General features: G+C 39.3%; 1 protein-coding gene across 9 annotated transcripts in view; it reads left to right on the forward strand.

Annotated features, from left to right (window-relative positions):
* The window catches only part of MAGI2 (membrane associated guanylate kinase, WW and PDZ domain containing 2), a 768,432-nt gene that overhangs the window by 598,480 nt on the left and 149,308 nt on the right, over positions 1 to 20,644 (forward strand). For 6 of the 9 annotated variants that reach the window (XM_075208713.1, XM_075208714.1, XM_075208716.1 and 3 more), the window contains 3 exons: positions 16,154 to 16,211; positions 17,475 to 17,596; positions 19,085 to 19,285. In XM_075208713.1, the coding sequence (XP_075064814.1) occupies positions 16,154 to 16,211; positions 17,475 to 17,596; positions 19,085 to 19,285 (381 nt within the window). The remainder of the gene's footprint in view (positions 1 to 16,153; positions 16,212 to 17,474; positions 17,597 to 19,084; positions 19,286 to 20,644) is intronic. The other 3 variants (XM_075208715.1, XM_075208722.1, XM_075208717.1) reach the window with 1 other exon arrangement.

Genomic DNA, 20,644 nt, shown 5'->3' on the forward strand with positions numbered 1-20,644 from the left:
AAAAATAAAATGTACATTGAACGGAATATTCCACCTCTTTACCTTTGCTTGCTGAAGCAACTTGTTATTTGACAATAAAACCTGTCAGATAAGAGGTTTAATTGGTCTCTTATCATATTTCTGTCTGATTATCATTCTCTGAAGTTTGATTGCATTATAAATTAGAATTGTACACCTTAGAAATGCCCAGGTGTTTCTGCTTTAAGGACATCTTTTTGTGGTTGATTGTCAATCCCATATCAATGCATACACATTCACTATTTCTATATAGGAACTCAATGAAGCATGGAATAGGTTCATAATTTCGCTATTCAGTTGGCTAAGAGGAAACCATAAGAGCCAATGAGTCATGCATCTACAGTATACATATTTTCCCTAAAATTAACGCAGAGATATAAAGCAATTTTCACATATGTTAAATTTTGATGCCTGTCACTGGCTTGAACACGTTTTTAGAACCTAATTTGGATAAAGTATACCCATGAGTGTATAGAAAGAGGATACATGTAGAAAGTGTAGTTGAGTCAAATGTGAAAAAAGACCCCCTCCACTTAATTTCATTTGTATTGTATCTTGAGGCATTTTGTTTGTTAGGAATAACTAGCTACATGGATAAATAATCCTTGCGAAAAAGTACATTAATTTTAAAGTGAACTTCTGGGGTGATCATTTGAATGTGTTATTGCATTAATTGTGCAAAAGTAACTAAGAGAAAAATTATGAAAATGCAGTTACAATAAAATGGATATATATTACAATATGCCCTACATAACTTGGCAAAAAGCAACAAACAAGTAAAACAAAGTCATTAAAGGAGAATTATTCTTTTTGGGGAGTTATGTTAAGCAAGAAAATGGCTCTTACCTGCTCTACCTATCCTATCTGTGAGGCTTCTACTGGTCTGAGCAGGAAGACCCTCTCTTCAGTTGAGGCGTGGTTTTTTTAAACTGCTAGATGTATTGTCAAGGCCCCTCATCTCTGTGTGCTTCCTATTCATCTGAGTTTGTTTTATGTTGTGGGTGGAATTATCATTCGTAATGTCAAAGTAATAATTAACAAAAATCTATATTACCAATTAGAAAGCCTATATGAATGAACTTGCATTTTATGTGTCTGTGCTTTTAAGAGAAAGGACGAACACATATTACACAGTACAGAGACAATAACAGGTAATATAACATATATAAATAAAACATGTTCCATGACCTTTTAATTTTACAATAACGTAATAAGGTCCCAAATTAATGTCCAATGACATGTCAACTTAATGAAGATTAATGATTAAAAGGTTTTCAATGTCAGTATGGACGCAAGTTGGGTTAGGGTTTGGTTTTGGGAAGGATAATTAGTGTGGTAGTTTGGCATTGATAAGTAACATTTTCTATTAAAGAATGACCTAACTAAAGATACGTCGTCAATTGGCATTTGAGACCCTAAGCATTCTTCTTTGCTCAGTAAAGAGCTAAAACTTATAATAAAGAAAAGATATATTATATTGGAAATCTGCTCATCTCAATTACTACTTAAAGAGAAGATTAGAGAAATCTTAATCCGTAAGGAAAAATGATGCACAGACACCTAAAAGCAGTATTCTCATTTTATATATAATGCTAATACATTAAATCTGTTTTAGAAATAATTTGGTACTAGACTACATACAGTATGGACAGATGGAACTGTAGTGATTTTACACAAACAGATCATTTATGTGAATGGGTGGATCTAATGCAGCTGCACAAGTGCAGCAGTGTCTACAACAAGTCAACTCTATCTGTATCTAAGATAGTGACTATGACAAGCCAGCTCCATCAGTATCTATGGCAGTGTCTACAACAAACCAGTTCCATTTGTATCTAAGGCAGTGTCTACAACAAACCAGCTCCATCAGTATCTAAGACAGTGTCTACAACAAGTCTGCTCCATCTGTATCTAAGGCAATGTCTACAACAATTCTGCTCCATCCATATCTAAGGCAGTGTCTACAACAAGTCTGCTCCATCTGTATCTAAGACAGTGTCTACAACAAGTCTGCTCTATCTGTATCTAAGGCAATGTCTACAACAATTCTGCTCCATCCATATCTAAGGCAGTGTCTACAACAAGTCTGCTCCATCTGTATCTAAGGCAGTGTCTACAACAAGTCTGCTCCATCTGTATCTAAGGCTGTGTCTACAACAAGTCTGCCTCATCTATATCTAAGGCAGTGTCTACAACAAGAGCAGCTGCATCTGTATCTAAGGCAGTGTCTACAACAATCCAGCTCCATATATGTCATGTTTCAATGCAGAAAATCACAGCTAAGGAGCCTGGATTATGGTATACACACAAAATATTTATTGCAGATATGTTTCCAGAAAATGCAGTATGGTACAAACCAGATGGTTTAGATATAGAACAAGGATTTGCGAGCAGGGCCTTCTCACCTCTTTGTCTGTTTTACCCAGTTTGTTTATTAATTTACTATGTTTGTCCCCAATTGTAAAGCGCTACGGAATATGTTGGCGCTATATAAATAAATGATGATGAAGGATTGCAGGGAGATGCAGAAAGAAAATAACAGGAACACTGCTGATGCAGGTGAACAGGTAGTTTGACGAAATCCCAGGGAACAGTTGAACCAGGAGCACAACAAGGAACAGCACAGCAACATATAACAACAATGACCAGCACAGGAAAAAGAGAGAGGCAGGTATAAATAGGGATCATCCAGGTGCAGGAGATAATTGGTGCAACAAATTAACTCCTAATGACAGAGAAGCAAAGCACAATAGCAGCACCTCTGGTGGATCAGCGATACTTCCGAATAATACATTCAGTGAAACACAATAATAAAGTCCAATCCAATCCCAGAGGCAGGAGCTGTCGAGAAGAAGCAGCATCCTGACACGATGCTGCAGAGAAAGCGAAGCAGACCCTGGCAATCTGTTTCTAAAGCAGTGTCTACAACAAGCCAGCTCATCTGAGTATCTAAGGCAGTGTCTACGACAAGCCAGCTCCATCTGTGTATCTAAGACGGTGTCTATGACAAGCTAGCTCCATCTGTGTATCTAAGACGGTGTCTATGACAAGCTAGCTCCATCAGAATCTAAGGCGGTGTCTAGAACAAGTCGGCTCCATCTGTAGCTATGGGCAGTGCCTAGAATAAGCTAGCTCTATCTGTATCTGCAAAGGCAGAAGCAAAATAAAGGGAATGATCCAATTAAGCTATGAATGTTGCTATTGTAGGCAAGTATTTTGTAAAGTTTTATTTTTATTTCATTGCTCTTGTAGTCCATTTACTTCAAGAAATAAAGTGCATGAAAAACTACTTCAGAAATGTATGATCTGCATTTTGTTTACTTTTTTTTTTAAATAAAGATGAAAATGATATTTTTTCTCTTTAGCTAATTAGTTCTATTGATGGCTTTTTAATGATATATTCACAAATATTGTCAGACACAAACTGTTACTTACTGTTTTTGCACCATTAATGTAGCAAAACTATAATGTTTATGTAATAGGACCCATGTTTAAATAATCAAACAAGTTGATGTTGGATGCTTACAAAAAAATACACATTGAAAAGATGATGAGCAATAGATTTCATTTATGACTGCAGGGGCAAACGCAGGATTTGAGGAGGGGGGTTACCACAGTACACCACCAGTGGGTATGGTCAGCATGCATGTGGGGCATAGCTATAATTTTAGACAATGCTAGGTAGCTTTCCAACTCTTCCAATCCCCCTGTAAATGCATGAGCAATGCTGCGTGCACTACTGTTAGGTGCATGCAGTTCCCCTTCATGAGCAGGGCAATGTGAAGTGACACATACCTCCCAACTGTCCCAGTAGTCGGGACAAAGTCCTGACTGAGTGGGTCAGTCTCCAAATTCAGGACTGCCCCACCAGAATCAGGACAGTTGGCAGACTTTCCTGCTCTCTCTTACCTGTTCTACCTGCTTTCAATACTTGTTGCTGTTGCTCGTGTCCTAAACTCAGTTGTGCTTGTCTGGATCCTGGAATGTTGGGTCCCTGTTTGGAAATAGAATAGGTACATAATATATAGAAATACCAGCAATGAGTGAACACAGTAGGCCTCCCTGCCTCTATGCAGTCCGACATTGAATCAAAACAACTCATGTTTTATTATTAGTGCCCCTTTCTTGTAACCAGCCTGACTGTAAAATAATTTTATTCACCTTTAATAAAAAGACCTATTTCCCCCAAACAAACCCCAACATTAATTGTAATCACATTTATTAAATAAACCTATTAACTACCATACATTAAATAACTTGCATTTACTTTTAAGAAATAGCAATCCTTTTTCCAAAACTCTGCCACACATCATCATCATCATAATTTATTTATATAGCGCCACTGATTCAGCGCTGTACAGAGAACTCATTCACATCAGTCCCTGCCCCATTGGAGCTTACAGTCTAAATTCCCTAACATACACACACACAGACAGAGAGAGAGACAGACTAGGGTCAATTTTGATAGCAGCCAATTAACCTACTAGTATGTTTTTGGAGTGTGGGAGGAAACCGGAGCACCCGGAGGAAACCCACGCAAACACATGGAGAACATACAAACTCCACACAGATAAGCCCATGGTCGGGAATTCACCTCATGACCCCAGCGCTGTGAGTCAAAAGTGCCAACCACTTAGCCACCATGCTGCCCGTATATATAATGTTATATATAATGCTGCCCGTACATATAATTAATAGCGCTCAAACCACCCCAACATTACATGAATCATCCCACTCTACATTAATAAGTCTGCATTAAAACCACTATTAAATCAAATTGCCGCACCATAACCCCACAAACAAAATAACACCCATTAATTAGACACCACCTACCTCACAGCCCCCTGTGCCATCACACACACACTTCATTGCCACAAGCCCCTTGTGCCATCACACACACATTACATTGCCACAAGCTCCATGCCATCACCCACATTACACTGACACACAGCCTCATGATTGGCTGCCTGTTGCTGCCACTGACCACCAATGAACTGTCCCACAAGAATTTATGTCATAAAACAGGAAGAAACTGAAGCTTATCTGGTCAAACTTAAGACATCTGACAACCAAAACCTCTCTTTTATCACTAGCAAATTGGCATATAAATTGGGCAGAACATTTTCAAAATCCCCACATGAATGCAGACAAAATATGTCATATGTTTATTGAGCAAAGAGCAGATGCGTTTCTCAGCACATTCCCTTCCTGGTGCTGTCACTCGAGACATGTAATGAGATAAAGAATTTTGGCAGATGGCATAACAAATCAAATAAAAGCAAAAACTACCTCCTGAACAGATACATATTTCTTGTCATCAGATAACTGCAAGAGCTAGTTTACATACTCATTTAATGTTCTACCTGAGCTTTAGAGCTGTACTTGTTCAAATGAGAAGTGTGTGGAATTTGGCCATAGAGTCAATTTTAGATCTTTAAACATAATAATTGGAATGAAATGTTATTCTTACTTAAAGGTTTCATTCTATGTAATTCTTAACTATTACTTTATTGGGGAATTTCTATCAGTCAGAGTTAGAATCCCCTGGTCTCCACCAAGAACCGCTGTAAGGCGGAGTGGAATTTGCTGCTGAAGGTTCGGCCCTTAGGTTAACCATCTGACGTGATAGGTGATGGATGGTTGGTAGGAGACCTAGTGCTGGATCAAGGAGAGCAGACTCTGTTGTGGTAGAGATGTACAGCAAGGCAAGTAGTATTAATTAGCTGAAGAAACAGCACAGCAGACTCCTAGGCCGTAATCAGTAGAACACTGGGGCGGATACACTGAAAAGATGCCGCGCACAGGAGAGTCCAAAATGGTAATCAAAGATACTCGAGTTCGGATACACAGGAGCGCAGACAGCAGCGTGGTCGGTACGGACAACTGGAGCACATACAGCAGAATGGATGTCCAGAAGCAGAGGTCTAAGAAGCCAATAGGTCATACAGAAGGAAACTCTAGAATGTAGCTCAATGATACACAGGGAGAGCCTGAAGCCAAGTGGTAACTTGTTGCTCTGACACAGCTACAGTGTCAAAGGGAACTTTATATACTCTGCAGATTGTCAATGCCGCCTCCAAGCCAGAATCATGTGACCACACGAACCAGGGAGTGCTGAGCTGCACAGAGTGTCGGACTGGGGCATGAAGGGCCCACCGGGGGATTGCAATGCTAGGGGCCCACCAGAGGGGGTGTGGCCAGCCATCATAGAGGCGAGACCAGACACTAGAGGGGGAGTGGTCAGCCCACGAAGGACAGCTAGCACCATAGTGTAGTATATAAAGAATGTAGTGTGTATATAAAGAGTACACAGTCTTGGCCTTCCTCCAGCCCCAACATTAAAGTAATAGTATTCCCATTTAATAAATAAACCTATTTTCCTCCCTCAAAACAGCCCCAGCAATAGATTAATAGCATTTACGTATAATAAATTTACTTATTTCCCGCAACCGTCACTGCCATTAAATAATTCATATTCACATTTAATAAATAGACCTCATGCTTCTCAAACTCAGCCCCACATTCAATTAATAGCCCCAAACCACCCCATCTTAAATTAATAGTCCCCACTATAAAATTAAATTGCCCCACAATCACCCCACAAACAAAATAGCCACCATCTACCACACACATTGCATTGCCACAAGCCCGCTTTGCCATCACGCACACATTACTGTGCCCCTTCATCACCATGCTGTGCCCCCTTATGATCACTCTGCGCCCTCTATGCTGCTTTTGCCCCCCTTCATCACCATGTGCCATGCTGCTTTTGCTCCCCCCTTCTCCAGGCCCCCCTTCATCACCATGTGCCATGCTGCTTTTGCTCCCCCCTTCTCCAGGCCCCCCTTCATCACCATGTGCCATGCTGCTTTTGCTCCCCCCTTCTCCAGGCCCCCCTTCATCACCATGTGCCATGCTGCTTTTGCTCCCCCCTTCTCCAGGCCCCCCTTCATCACCTTGTGCCATGCTGCTTTTGCTCCCCCCTTCTCCAGGCCCCCCTTCATCACCTTGTGCCATGCTGGTTTTGCTCCCCCCTTCATCAACATGTGCCATGCTGCTTTTGCTCCCCCCTTCTCCTGGCCCCCTTCATCATGCTGTGTTAATGCTGCTTTTGCTCCCCCCTTCTCCTGGCCCCCCTTCATCACCCTATGCCATGCTGCTTTGGCCCCCATTCACACTCTGCCATGCTGCTTTGGCCCGGGTCTCACATAAAGAAGCTGATTTGGGGGATTAGGGACGCTGGAGGATGACGTTATTTCACTGCTGCAGAGAAGAGAGAAAGAAACAAACATGACACACTGGCTAGATGATGAGGTGCAAGAGCTGTTGCTCATTACAGGAGAGGAGGAGATCAAAAAACAGATCACAGGCACTGTTAAGGATGCAACAGTTTACAATAACATACCTAAAATACTAACACAGCGTGGGATAAAGCGCAGCCAGCAACAGGTGGTAAATTAATTGAAGTAATTTCACTTCTTCACCCCATTCACAGTCTTGGATTTCTGCCTCACCTTTTTCAGCCAATCAAAGCCCCTCTTGCAATGACTGACACTTATTTCCAGGGCAGACCCAGGTTCAGTATGAATGGAGTCAACCCGGGAAATTCTCGGGTCCAAGGTGCAGAGGGAACAGGGTCTCTGCGCTTGGAGGCTCTGTGACTCAGCAAAAACCTGGCTTTTAAAACCTGGGATATTGCAGGGTTGACAATATATAAGTGGACAATGCTTGTCTTGTAAACTTCAGTAGGAAATGAGGCCAGTGAGTGTTGTGTTTCGTTTTAAGTCATTTGATTTTGCTTTTCATATAATGAAATGTTTATAGCAGGATTGCCCCTCATTTTTGAACAATGGGCCACATATTGGGTTCTCCCTGGATCACAGATGCCCATACTTGCCAACTCTCCCGCAATGTCCGGGAGACTCACGCATTTCGGATGAGTCTCACCACTCCCGGGAGAATATGGCAATCTCCCACATCTGCAGAATTAGGGCCAAAATACTGCGATTCTCCGAGAATCACGGCATTTGGCCCCGCCCCCACTGTAAAATGACGCGTTTGCGTCATTACGTCACGGGGAGCGGGTCCAAAATGACGCAATTTCAGAGCCCCGCCGCCCGCACGGCCACCACCCCCACGGCAGCTCCCGGAAGGCAATTGCACAAAGTTGGTAAGTATGCAGATGCCAGTAAGAAAGTTTGTGTCTAAGTAGCGTGTATCCTCAGCACAAAATAACCTACAATTATTTTATTATGCGTCTGCTTCCATTATGCATTCACAGTTGTGTGAAGTGAAAGAAAAGGGGGAATTAAGGTCAAATCAAACCAAAATGTATTCATTTAAGAATAGCCCACAATGCACACAGCATGCTGCTTAAAATGTGATTAGGTCTAGTTAGTTAAGTTAGTGAGTTCATGTTTGTGTGTCTGCACAGCGTCCGTGACGAATATGGTATGCCTAGCGGCCCAACCTGCAGAGCCTAACATAATACACGCTTTTGCCTTTCAGTGCTGATAGCGATATAGCTCCATTGCTTGCTGCAATAGCTGAATGACAATTAACTGAATCACAGTGCATAAAGTCACCTCTGAGAGGGAAAATATAGAAAATGCATAGTTTGTTCTCTGCATTTTGGTGGAGCTGGTTAGCCAATCTGGAATGAGCCACAAGCTGAGTTGAGGTCTGAGTATGATTTTGGTCATATCTCATACTTTCAGTAGGCGACGTCCGGGAGAGGGGCATGACTAATGGGCGGGAGGGGGTGGGGCCAAAATGATGTAATTCGAGTAAAATTACGTTTGGTCGCAGGGGGCGGGGCCAACATGACGCGATTCTCTGTGAATCGCGTCATTTTGACAAGTGAATTCTAGGGGGTGGGAGAAATGCCAGCTCTCGCAGGAGCCCGGGAGATTAACCCAAATTTCGGGAGTCTCCCGGACCTTCCGGGAGAGTTGGCAAGTATGTCATATATACAAAATTTAAAATGGACAGAGAGGAAGACTTTAATATTTGTTCTAATACATTTCTGGATTTATATGATAAATTTTAACACAGCCATACGCTATTTGCATTTTTTTATACATACAGAGATAAGGCAGACAATTTGGGGAGCTAACAGATGAGTTTATTAATGCACATCTATATATCAGGCTGGACAAAAAGGAATTTTTTTGGCAAGTGGAATTCATAGGATAACAAACTAGTATTCTTTAACTATAATTAATGTGAGAGCCTATTTCTCATTTCTGTCCTATAATGCTGTGACAATGATCAGAAATACCATGTACCGGATATCTTTTTTACTGTACAGAGACCAGAGCTGTTTCTGCTGTTCTAATAGTGAGTAACAATGTTGTAAACTGCCAACTGTGAACAGCACATGCTCCCAGTACATCATTTTGACTGTACAAATTATATCTTAGCACAGACCAATTATCAGAATAAATAAAACAGAAGAAGAAAAAAGCAAACCGGTTCTTTGTTGTCCTGTGAACTGTGCAGCCCTGGGCCTGTTATTTTCTAGTGCTATATTGGAGGTAAAGTCCTGATAGCAAAATGATTTTGCTTTCTTGCTACAGCCCAGTACTATGGGAATAATTCATATTGTCCTTTTAAAATGTAGTTCACTTTCACTTGTCATTACACTTCAGTGAACAGTTTTATAAGAAATAATTAGAAATTATTAAACCATTTCTCATGGCAACTAAGGGTGAATAGTTGCTTCTGATGTTCTGTTGAATTCAACTGAAGCATATGCCTGGATTAAGTACAGTATTAACCATGGCTAATGAGTTCAGTTTCATAAAGTGGTTTTTACTTGAGCTTCATTATCTGAGATTCTACATGTCTATTACACAGGCTGAGAGACCAACAGGAAATGGTAAAGGTAACATATAGTATAAGTCTGTGTGTACATGCATAGACAGTTTGCATGCAAAAGTCTTACTTACATTTTCCTCTTGAGTGTCACTTACCTCTCTTACACGAAAGGTAAGATTGCACCAGACATGCACTGTGTACTGAAACTTACTACCATAGCCTGTACAAAATAATAGGGAAAGTAACTTTATTGCCCTTTAATATCACACAATGATTTATCAGTCCATAACATAGTGTGTTCATGTTATACAATGTTATTTTCATCCCTTCAATGGGCCCATGTAACTGTCTTTGGATCAAACCATTTATATCAAGTAATGTACAGGGAAATGGTTAGGTTCTTAACATTGCTACAAATTATTTTCCTTAATTATCTTAAAGGACAACATCATGCAAAATGTACTCAGTGTTTGTAATCTTCCAGTAGAACCATTTAGGCCCCAAACCCAGATTCACTTTGGTTGGGAGATACTGACTTCCCGCAAGTTCTTCAGCTCCCGTGATTCTCTAAGCTCATCACCTGGAGAACATCAGGCAAAAACAGCAATGTGCTGGGTTGATCATTAGACGTACTGTGGATCCTTTCATCAAAATAGGAATTATAATATAGAATAAGTTGATTAGCAGCACCATATGCCATATGTATGCTCCAATTCTGATGTCTGGTTAGGCCATTTTAGACTGAATTGCATGCAAATCATTGTGTGCTCTCAAAATGACCACAAATCAGAGATGTTGGATGATGACTGTCCTCTGTCTGTGTGAGATCCGATTACGTTTGTCCAACTCTATTAATTTTGCTGACTAGGATCTGGACATTTGTCCTGAATGGCTGAATCTGTCCATCCTGGCTACACACATTTATGGCCGTATTGATCATACATTCAGCTCCTTTGATGATCAGGTCGAGCAGTTAGATCAGGTGTCTGGGAACCTTAAGAAAGGAGACACTCATTTAGACCATAGCAGTACGGAAATTGCAAGATGATGCAACTTCAACCAAAACCTGAAAGGCAATGGAGCATATTCAATTGTTGGCGGTTTCCTCCGCGGAAAAGTATTACCGTTATTACGGTAATACTAAGCCGGATTTCAGCTCGCAGCTCCCTGAGCCACGAGCTGAAATTCAGCGAGAAAAGTACCGTAATAATGGTATTTACACGCACTATTACCGTAATGATGGTAATAGTGCGCACCGCGTTACTTTAGGCAGTAACGCCAACAATTGAATATGCCCCAATATGTCTATTTTCATGGAGGACATTGATAATTTCTGTTTTGTTACAAATTAAACACATTAGTAGATACACACTGTGCTCATCACCATTATTGTTGCACATGATAGAAGCCGATGGTGTGGTATGCATTGTATGTATTGCCTTACTCTTACCCGTAATTGCCTTCAGTTGAGTAGGTGTAAGAGCAACTTACTGCATTCCAGGCAATGACTAAGGATTACTCATGTTGCATTACTATTCCCACATGATATACAGTAGAAAACTTACTGTGTGTGAGTACATAGATGCAGAATTATGTCCATCAGGAAATTGATGGTGAGTACTGTAATTCTTTGGAATTGCTGTTTATATACAGAATTGTTCACTAAATATGCGAGCTATTAGCAGACATTGACTTGCTTAGCAATTAATGATCTGTAATGAATTAAACCCAAACACTGTAATTCATAAAATATAATGCAAATAACTGTAATGATTTTGTTCAGAAATTATTTCTTGAAGGATTATCTTCGCCAGGGTGCTCAGACTACACTGAAAAAGGGATCGAGCAATGAAGGCTTTACGGATGTTTCCTTCTTGCTTTAGATATACATATTATTGTGAGGGAATTAGTATTCATGATGAAAACAAAAACTAAAGTAATTTTTTATCATTTGTGTTGTGGACAAGCAAAGTATATAAAATATAACTGGAATAGTCTTTATTGATGCATTGTAGTTCATTTGGTTCATGTATTAGCAGCAATTGGAGATCACTACCAGACCTTTTCCATTAAACAGAATTGATTGTAGTTGTTACACTCTGACGTCTGTATTACAACTTCAACAGTGTTAATATCTCTTGAAGAGATGTAGGGACGCTGTGCTTATTTATACTATGTTTAAAGCAGAGTTGTTCAAACGGTGGAGAACTATCCGAAGTGCTGTACCAGAATCTGTTTTTGAGGTCACTGATTTTTAAATATTCAATACATTTTTGTTAACACATCTTGTAGAGTCTAAGATTTAAGAAAATGTTGAGTACTATTGGGGATTGATCATTTGCCTTCCCTATTGTCTTTTCTTTTGTCTAACACATACCCAAAAACACATTCCCAAATTTCCATCCCAACAGTCCCATGGGATGGAAATTTGGGAGGTATGTCCTGTTCATCAGTGGCTGGTGCATGTGGCATTGAAGGGGTGCTTTTGTGAAGGGAAGGCTCTGGGAGCGGTCCAGTGATTCGGAAGCGTTGAACACGCCCCACTGATGTGTGATCATGTGTGCACACGTTTGTCCTAATTACCCAACTTAAAAAGTTAGGAGGCATGGTTCAGGGTATCAAATTTTGTGTCTACACGTCTTCACAAGCTCCCTAAAATGTGTGCCTACATTCTAAAGTAAACATAACCACCCAGTCTGTTATTAAACCAATATTTCTGTTTTTTTATCATGACTTTTATTTTTTATGTTGGAAAATCTGCTAATGTATATGGATGCAAGGTATAGTAAGGTATATCCTTGCTTTTTAAAATAAATTTTCAGCGATTAACATGTCATGCCATTTTGTATTGGGAAACGTATGACTAGTAGTAAATTAACATTATCCTGGGCAATAATAAAGACATGCTTGCCTGACCATCCTCCATCCATCCTCACTGATCATGCTGAATAAATAAAATAGTATTTCTAAATATATGAACCGCATAGAAACATTAACCAACCGATAGACTAATTGCCTCCCTCCAAACTTCAGAAGATTTGGCCTGCCAAGACTAAATACTATTGGAAAATTTGTCAAGGTGAAGGTAATTTGCTTCACATATTTTGGGACTGTCTAGTAATTAAACCATTATGGGCAGAGCTTACTAATTTGGTGCTACAAGTAATACGATCGTTCTTTCTGACACATGAACTAGCGCTACGCCATCTTTTATCTCCAGTCTTCCTGGTATGTAATAACAGAACATATACTGATAGCTGCTCCTGCAGCAATTGGCCGGCACTGGACAGACCCATATCTTTCCCACATATCTAAAATTATGGCTAAGGTGCAAAATGGATTTAAAAATGGAGACTATTGATTGTAAATATTCAACCTCTGCTTCCCCCCCCCCCCCCCTAGTTAAGTGGTACAAGTGGCGTGTCTATAGCACAGAACTAGCTGCACAACATCAGGCAGATCATAGGTAGATAACCCATCTTTATGGCGACAATACTACGTCCTAATCTTCCTGATGATGGCTGTACCTTATTACTGCAGACACTTACCTTTATTGTAAATGTGCTGCATCCTTTTACATGTAAATTATCTGCTGTACTTTCCCAGCCCCTCCCTTTTTACTTTTCTGTATCCCTTACCAACTGGTTAAAGGTAAAAGTTTGGGTTTTTTTTCTAAAAAAATAAATAAATAATAATTTGTTTTTATGGCTGCAATGGTATACATATGTATTTCTGTATTTGCCATAGAGGAAAATTGGAATGAGTTATTTTAAATTGCTCTATTTATAAGGGAAATACAGTATAGTTAGATTTTAGAGGTTTAATTTAAGACGTTTAGAAGTTCCCTAAATTACAATGAACAAAATGGATTGAGATTTTTTTTAAAAAACAAGGCTGAATATTCTTTGTTTATAAAACAGTAGAATAATGCGATTTAATGTGTTCCATGGCTTTTCTACATATATGTCTCATGAGACTCTCAATTGTAATGCAAATGCCGCTGGAAAAAGTCCAAGTTTGTGAAACCAACTACACTATTAACCCAATATCTGTGTGTATTGAATGTTTTTATATAGCTAGAAATACAGGTGGTTTGACAGTGACTGAAAATGTGATTTAGCAGCAGAAAGGAGAAGAACTGAACAGAATAGACCATTAATGGAGCCGTAGAGAATTTATTTGTTAGTGGAAGGCATGCTAACTACACATACAGATATGAGCTCTTCCAATCCAATGGGCAAACAACCAGATGTGCAGCCAAAGGGGGTAAAGACCAATTCTGGTCAGACTGCAACGTGGCCAAAGCAGAGTATTGCAGTTCTAATCAAATAATCGCACAGGCATGTTATCGACCAACCAGATACTTTAGCCCTATCAGATAAAAATCCAAAGAAAATGTCACCAGACAATGCACTCATTGGTGTTAGGAACCCCTCCAGTCAGCACGACAAAACCCGAAGTCCTCTCCGAAGTCTGGTGTTCGCTGGAGCCCCTAGTGGTTGGGACAGACTTGGCTGCAGACGAACGGAGGGTAGGGAAATGTGCACTGACTGGGGAGAACCCAGGGGTAGCGTGAGGTAGTACACAGCAGCGTGAGATCCAAGCAAAGGTCAAGGGCCGGCAGCAGACAGCAATACCAGATAACGAGCCGAGGTCAAGGGTCACAGGCAATACAACAAGTTCCAGAAACAAGCCAGGGGTCATACACGGGAAATCCAAACTAGAATACAGCACAGGAGCAGGGAAACAAGGATCAGGAGCCTAGCTACACAGGAAGCTATAACTGGCAATGAGGCTCTGTCCTCACTGCCTTAAATAGCAAGGAGAGCCAATAGAAATGCGTGCTAAAGAGACCCCTCCCTACTTCAAAATCAAAAGAAAAACAAACAGAATCCTATTCAAACAGCGCCAAGAAGACTTCCCTACTAAAAGACTCTATCACAGAGTCAATACCCACAAATAATGCAGCCAGCATTAACTTTTCCTGCCTGCATGCGCACGGGTGCCAGATCGCTGGCCGGGGCGCTGCAGCAGTGGTGTTACGGCGTCCCGGTTGTTGCCCAGGCAACCGGGACATAGGAGGCGGAAGTGACGTCCCGGTGGTCATGGAGATGGCCGGGACGCCTGGCGCTAGCGGATGCGAGTCGCGGCGGCCCTTCGGGGAGCCGCGGCTCGTAACAATTGGTGGACATTTGGAACCTTCTCAAATACAAATGTCAGGCTAATTTGGCTGACTTTTTCGTAGTTTATAAGGTCACCAATTTCTAATGACGCAGTAATTGTTGCCATTAGTGTTGTGACTTCACCTTCAGAGGTATGTATAGTAATAAAATAGAGAATATCCAAAGAAAGGCTGTAAAACAGTTTCCAGATTTTAAATCTTTTGAATATTCTTGCACAAACACACCAATGATGAAAACATCCCGAAGGACTCAAGGAGCCTCATAGAGTTTAGAGGAAAACAGAGAGCGAGTGATATTTAAGTACATAAAGGGTTTCAGTACGTTAGAGGCCAGTATTTTCCAGATTAAGTGGAGTGTAAGATTGACGGGGTGGGGGAGGGTCTGCATTGTATCAATCTGGCAGTGAAAATCTCAGATAAAATGTAGTAAAATATTTTTCCTGAAAGACTATGGTGCCGATTCAATTCTGCCACGAATAGCGCGGTGTTAACAGTATTATCGTTAATACGGTAATTTTAATATGGATTTCATCTTGCAGCTCGGGGAGCCGCAGGTAAAAATCCACCGTTGAAATTACTGTTTTAAGGGTAATTATGCGCAGTTTTACCATATTAACGGTAAAACTGCTAATACTGCGTTATTCTCTGCAGAATTGAATCGGCCCCTAAGAGATCTTTGGAACAAATTCCCAGTAGTTCAGATATTAAAACATCCAGATTAGATATGCCAAATGCTGCTAATATTCTGTTGTTAATGATTGTACAAACTAGAATGGATTTATAATAACGGCTACTTGTATAGTAGAGTTAGTTGGTGATAACGGCTGGATCCAATGCTTGTTGCACATTATCTCACCACTGCTGAATGCAGCATAAATTAAATATGATGCTGCACATATTCCTACAAGAGATGTGGACATGGTCAATAACAGATGTTGACAATAACTGATAGCTAATAGCCGAGTGGAAACAATAGTACATGATTAGCATGATAATGTTGTACTCTACGAGCCCTGTCTTCTTTCGTTTTCTTTTTCCGCTGTCCAGTATCCAGCCACATGCTTTTGTTACATACAGATAGTTGCACACTGTGATGATGATATTCCCATTAACTTAAAATGTGTTTCTTTTCAGAGCTTCCCTATGGCTGGGAGAAAATTGATGATCCTATCTATGGCACATACTATGTTGAGTAAGTTGATTTCTCTTTAACTGTATGTGTTCTAAAGATATCATAGTTAGTGGCACCATTGCTATAGAAATATAGACTCATTTTTAAGTTTATATAAGGGTGTAACTCTGAAATAGAAAGCTAGTGTATGCTACAAGCAGTGTAAGGACTAATTAGGAAGCCTGTCTGCAACATTTCATTGCTATTCATACATTGGGTATAATTACACTGTATTGTAGTCCATGCACAGGTTAAACAAAGGAGCATACGTTTTTATCCTATCTCTTTGACCTAGATTTATCTGCAATGTAAATTCCGTTTTAGCATAGACCACTTATTTGTGGACCTAGCTTTACTGTAAATAAACATATTCAATGTTATGTGACATTATTTGTATTGGGATCCAGTAATGCATTTATAATTTATGTGGCCCTTCCCACAAAAACATAAACATCTGTTGCATAGACTATCAATACAGATAATATTCAGTTGTATAATGCAGCACAATGCATTTTAATTTAACACATTGTTTTGAAAACCTAGTATGCTATTTATATTATGTGCACTGACCCTTAACAGTTGATGTTTGTGTCAATGTTTTTACATGTTCATTATATTTTTATTATAAGCAATTATGCAGATGGACAAATATAACTAAATAATTCAACATTCATGTCAACAACAACTTATATAATATTTCTTTGTTTTTTTTAAACCGGCCAAAAGGGTCACATCAGCCTTTGTGACAGCACTGTTCAAGAACTGCTTCACGACCTAATAATTAAACTTCTTTTGCTACTATAAGTTATGCTTTGGTTATGTAAAATGTGTTTTATGTGTAAAAAGGCTGTTACAAAAATATGTCTGGACAAATTAGGGAAGAAGGAAAAATGGGGAATGAAAAACAATATCCGTAAAAGTATCCCTACCTTCATTAGAGATAGGTGTGATAAGTTATAGACCTTTGTTTTTAACATTCTAACACTTATTTAATATTTTCTCACATTTATTTGGAGTGCGGATAAATTTATACCCGCTGCTCTAGTTGAATTAGACTCCTTTCAAGGATAAGTACCCTCCTCCTCCTTTTTGAGGTTTTATTACTTATTATACAGATCATCTTTGGGACTAAGGGACACCTGTTTTTTTTATTCAATGTGTTGCATATTATTATTATTATAATATGTATATCATTATTACTATAATGAGTCCTACTCATTATACTTGCAATGTGACAGTTCAATAGATGTATAAAACTACAGCAACTTTTTTTTTTGTTAATAGTCACATAAACAGAAGAACTCAATTTGAGAATCCCGTGTTAGAAGCAAAGAGGAAGCTTCAACAGCACAACATGCCCTCAACGGAATTGGGGTCCCAGCCAATGCAGGCGCCGGTGTTTAGAGGTACATTGCAATCTCAGTTTAGTAACGAGTCCATTGAAAATACATAATGTGCATAATTATTTAATGCTAATTTCTGTAACAGAGTACATTTTGTTTTCTAAATAAACTGTATGTACTATTTACTCTAGAAATAATAAAAACAATATTTAAATACATGAATACATTTTAAGGGGGAAAGTAAACATTTGAAAACAACCAGAAACAAAATGTAGAATCCTGAAAATGTTTCCCAAAATAATTAAATATGTTGTTAAATATGTCACATTGTTGGGATTCCATTGTTACTTCCCTTTTATTCTTTAACAGAGAGCAAATCTCCTATGAGAGATATTTTATTTGTCAAAGCATTGTATGCCAAAATTAAGCCTGTCTGGACCAATTAATTAAAGTATAGTATAATTAAACATAACAAATATATTCTGAATGTTTAATAAAATGTTTATTTGAGCAATGTATAGACTTCCAAGTCATGTTTGGTGTATGAAAAAAAAAAATTTGAGTCTCTGAATAAAATCTTCTTATCGATCAGATATAGCCCAAGTACCAGTTATGCCTTAAACCACACCATAGATGGCCTAGTCCTCGATTTTCATAATTTTTCTTGATCCATTGTAGTCTATTAAAGTGTAAAAATGTTCTGCAAACTGGCTCTGTCCTCTGCCAGCCTATTTACAGAACTTTATTGAGACAGGTAGGTTTGCCAGGTCACATATACATGTTGTGTGGTTGCATTGCAATTTCAAATGTGTGCAATTGGGGGCTGGTTTTAGGTTAGAAGAACCCCAAGGCAGAGATCAAGGATGGATCCCTACTGCTGTTACAACTGTAGACAAAAAACTCCATCCAGTCCTGCACAGAGCAGGAGACGTGGTCCTGTGCAGCTATTCATAATCTTATATATATATATATATATATATATATATATATATATATATATATATATATATATATATATATAAAATTCATTGGTCTGTTTGTTTGTCTGGTTATGCATTTGGATACCGCTGCACCAATTGGGATGAAACTCATGTGGACCAGGTTTTAGAGGAGTTTAGGGTCCCGGTTGGACCTCACATTGGTGTACCCTGGGCAGAACTTTGACCTAGGGAGCCTATTCTGGGCCTTCCTCTGGATGGATTTGGACAAAAACTTCACAGACTGGTAACATTGGATCCCAGAACACATACTAGGGGGTTGAGGTCCCGGTCGGACCTCCCGTTGGTGCACGCTGACTATGCGATTGTTTCCGAAGAACTGATAATCTATTAATGTAGACTGAGCCATTCCTTTATGTTTTATTACCTACATCTGAAGATACTGGCAAAATATGTGGTTATTAGATTTGCTCACAAACCGTTGTTGAACTAGAAGCTTTAGCATAGTGTGGTCCACTGTTATTAGCAGTTTAGTTTGTGCTGCTGTCTTTTCATGTCTTCACCAATTTGGATTGTTTGTTTTTTGCATGATACTGAGTTTGTCTTGTTACAGAAAAGCCACTTTTTACACGTGATGCATCACAGCTGAAAGGAACTTTTCTGAGCACCACTCTAAAGAAAAGTAACATGGGTTTTGGATTCACCATTATTGGGGGAGATGAGCCAGATGAATTTCTGCAGGTGAAGAGCGTCATTCCCGATGGACCTGCTGCGCAGGACGGCAAAATGGAAACAGGTGCAGTCATTTTAAAAGGTGTTTGCTCTAAAAGAAATCTTTCTTTTATTATTATTATTATTATTATTATTATTATTATTATTGTGTTGGGGAGAATGTAATGCTAAAGGGGAATACTGTGGCTGCGAATCGCAGTGCTTTTTGTTATGCCAAATAGGAGAGACGGCATGAGTAATCATATGATGTCTCATACAGGGACTATCTGCACTGCTTGTTTATTACTATTCTTGTGACTTCTAGCCAGTATAATGTAAGACACTGTTTAATGCATACATTGTAGAAGACACTTCCCTGTAGGATGACATGGACCTTTTATTATATAAACCCATAAATACTTAAAGAAAGTATTGTAGCTAAATAGCAGACTTTGCACCAACACAACTTTAGTTACACCATTGCTGGCATCAATGGGGCAGAAACCAGAAGTATTTTAGGAGAAGAATAAAAAGGGTAAATTTCAAATCAATGTAGGGAGTGGCAATACATTACCAGACGTGTATTTTCATCACTGGCTAAAAAATGTGTATAATAACAAGCAATTGTCTGCTCAAATGAATCATGAAGGAGTGAAATGGGGTGTGCATCTGCAATTTATTGGTTTGTAAATTACCCCCATAATGATGATGATGTTGTTTCACTTCCATCTAATTTGTATAACTGACCCTAAAGTAGATTTTGAGTAAAGAATATTCTTGCACAAACACACCAATGATCAAAGATATTGTGCAACACAGTTGTTTTGCTATACAAATTGGTCCCATGACAACTCCAAGACCTGAAAGGTCTGACAGGTGAAAAGGTCAATCACAAATGATGTGTACACAGTTAGCCGGTCTGATTAAGTGATTTTCTGCTCAAATTTATCGGGCTATCCTGAGGGATACCATGTTTTTGAAGAGACACTATGTGATTCAGAGAACTATTACAGTAGTGCTTAAGAGCGAAAAATTAATTTTTTTTTTTGTCAAAATCTTAAACTTTACTTTATTAAAAATGTCAAATTGTCCTTTATATTTATCTGTCTAGGATGCTGCTTTCACAGCTAACACCAGTTATTTAAAGGATATTCACTTCAATTTTGACCTCCAATAATTATGAATATCTGTCATGTTTAAGTCCTAGATACTTTGGGCAAGATGAATTCTAGTTATTTTATAAATCTCACAACAAATTTCTCTTTTTAAAACTCTGCTTAGTAAAGGAAAAGTTGCCCAATACTGTCTGACATCCATCTTTGATTTGAAAGTGTAACACTGTGGAATGCATTCTTGGAGACAAGTGCGCTCCATATGCTGTCTTCTTGCTCTGTTGGTCCTCTAGTGCTAACTGGTGGAGGAGGAGCTGATTAATGACATCATCATCTGCTGCTGTGTGACG

The sequence above is a fragment of the Mixophyes fleayi genome, chromosome 4 (genome assembly GCF_038048845.1).
Source record: "Mixophyes fleayi isolate aMixFle1 chromosome 4, aMixFle1.hap1, whole genome shotgun sequence".
NCBI classification, from domain to species: domain Eukaryota; kingdom Metazoa; phylum Chordata; class Amphibia; order Anura; family Limnodynastidae; genus Mixophyes; species Mixophyes fleayi.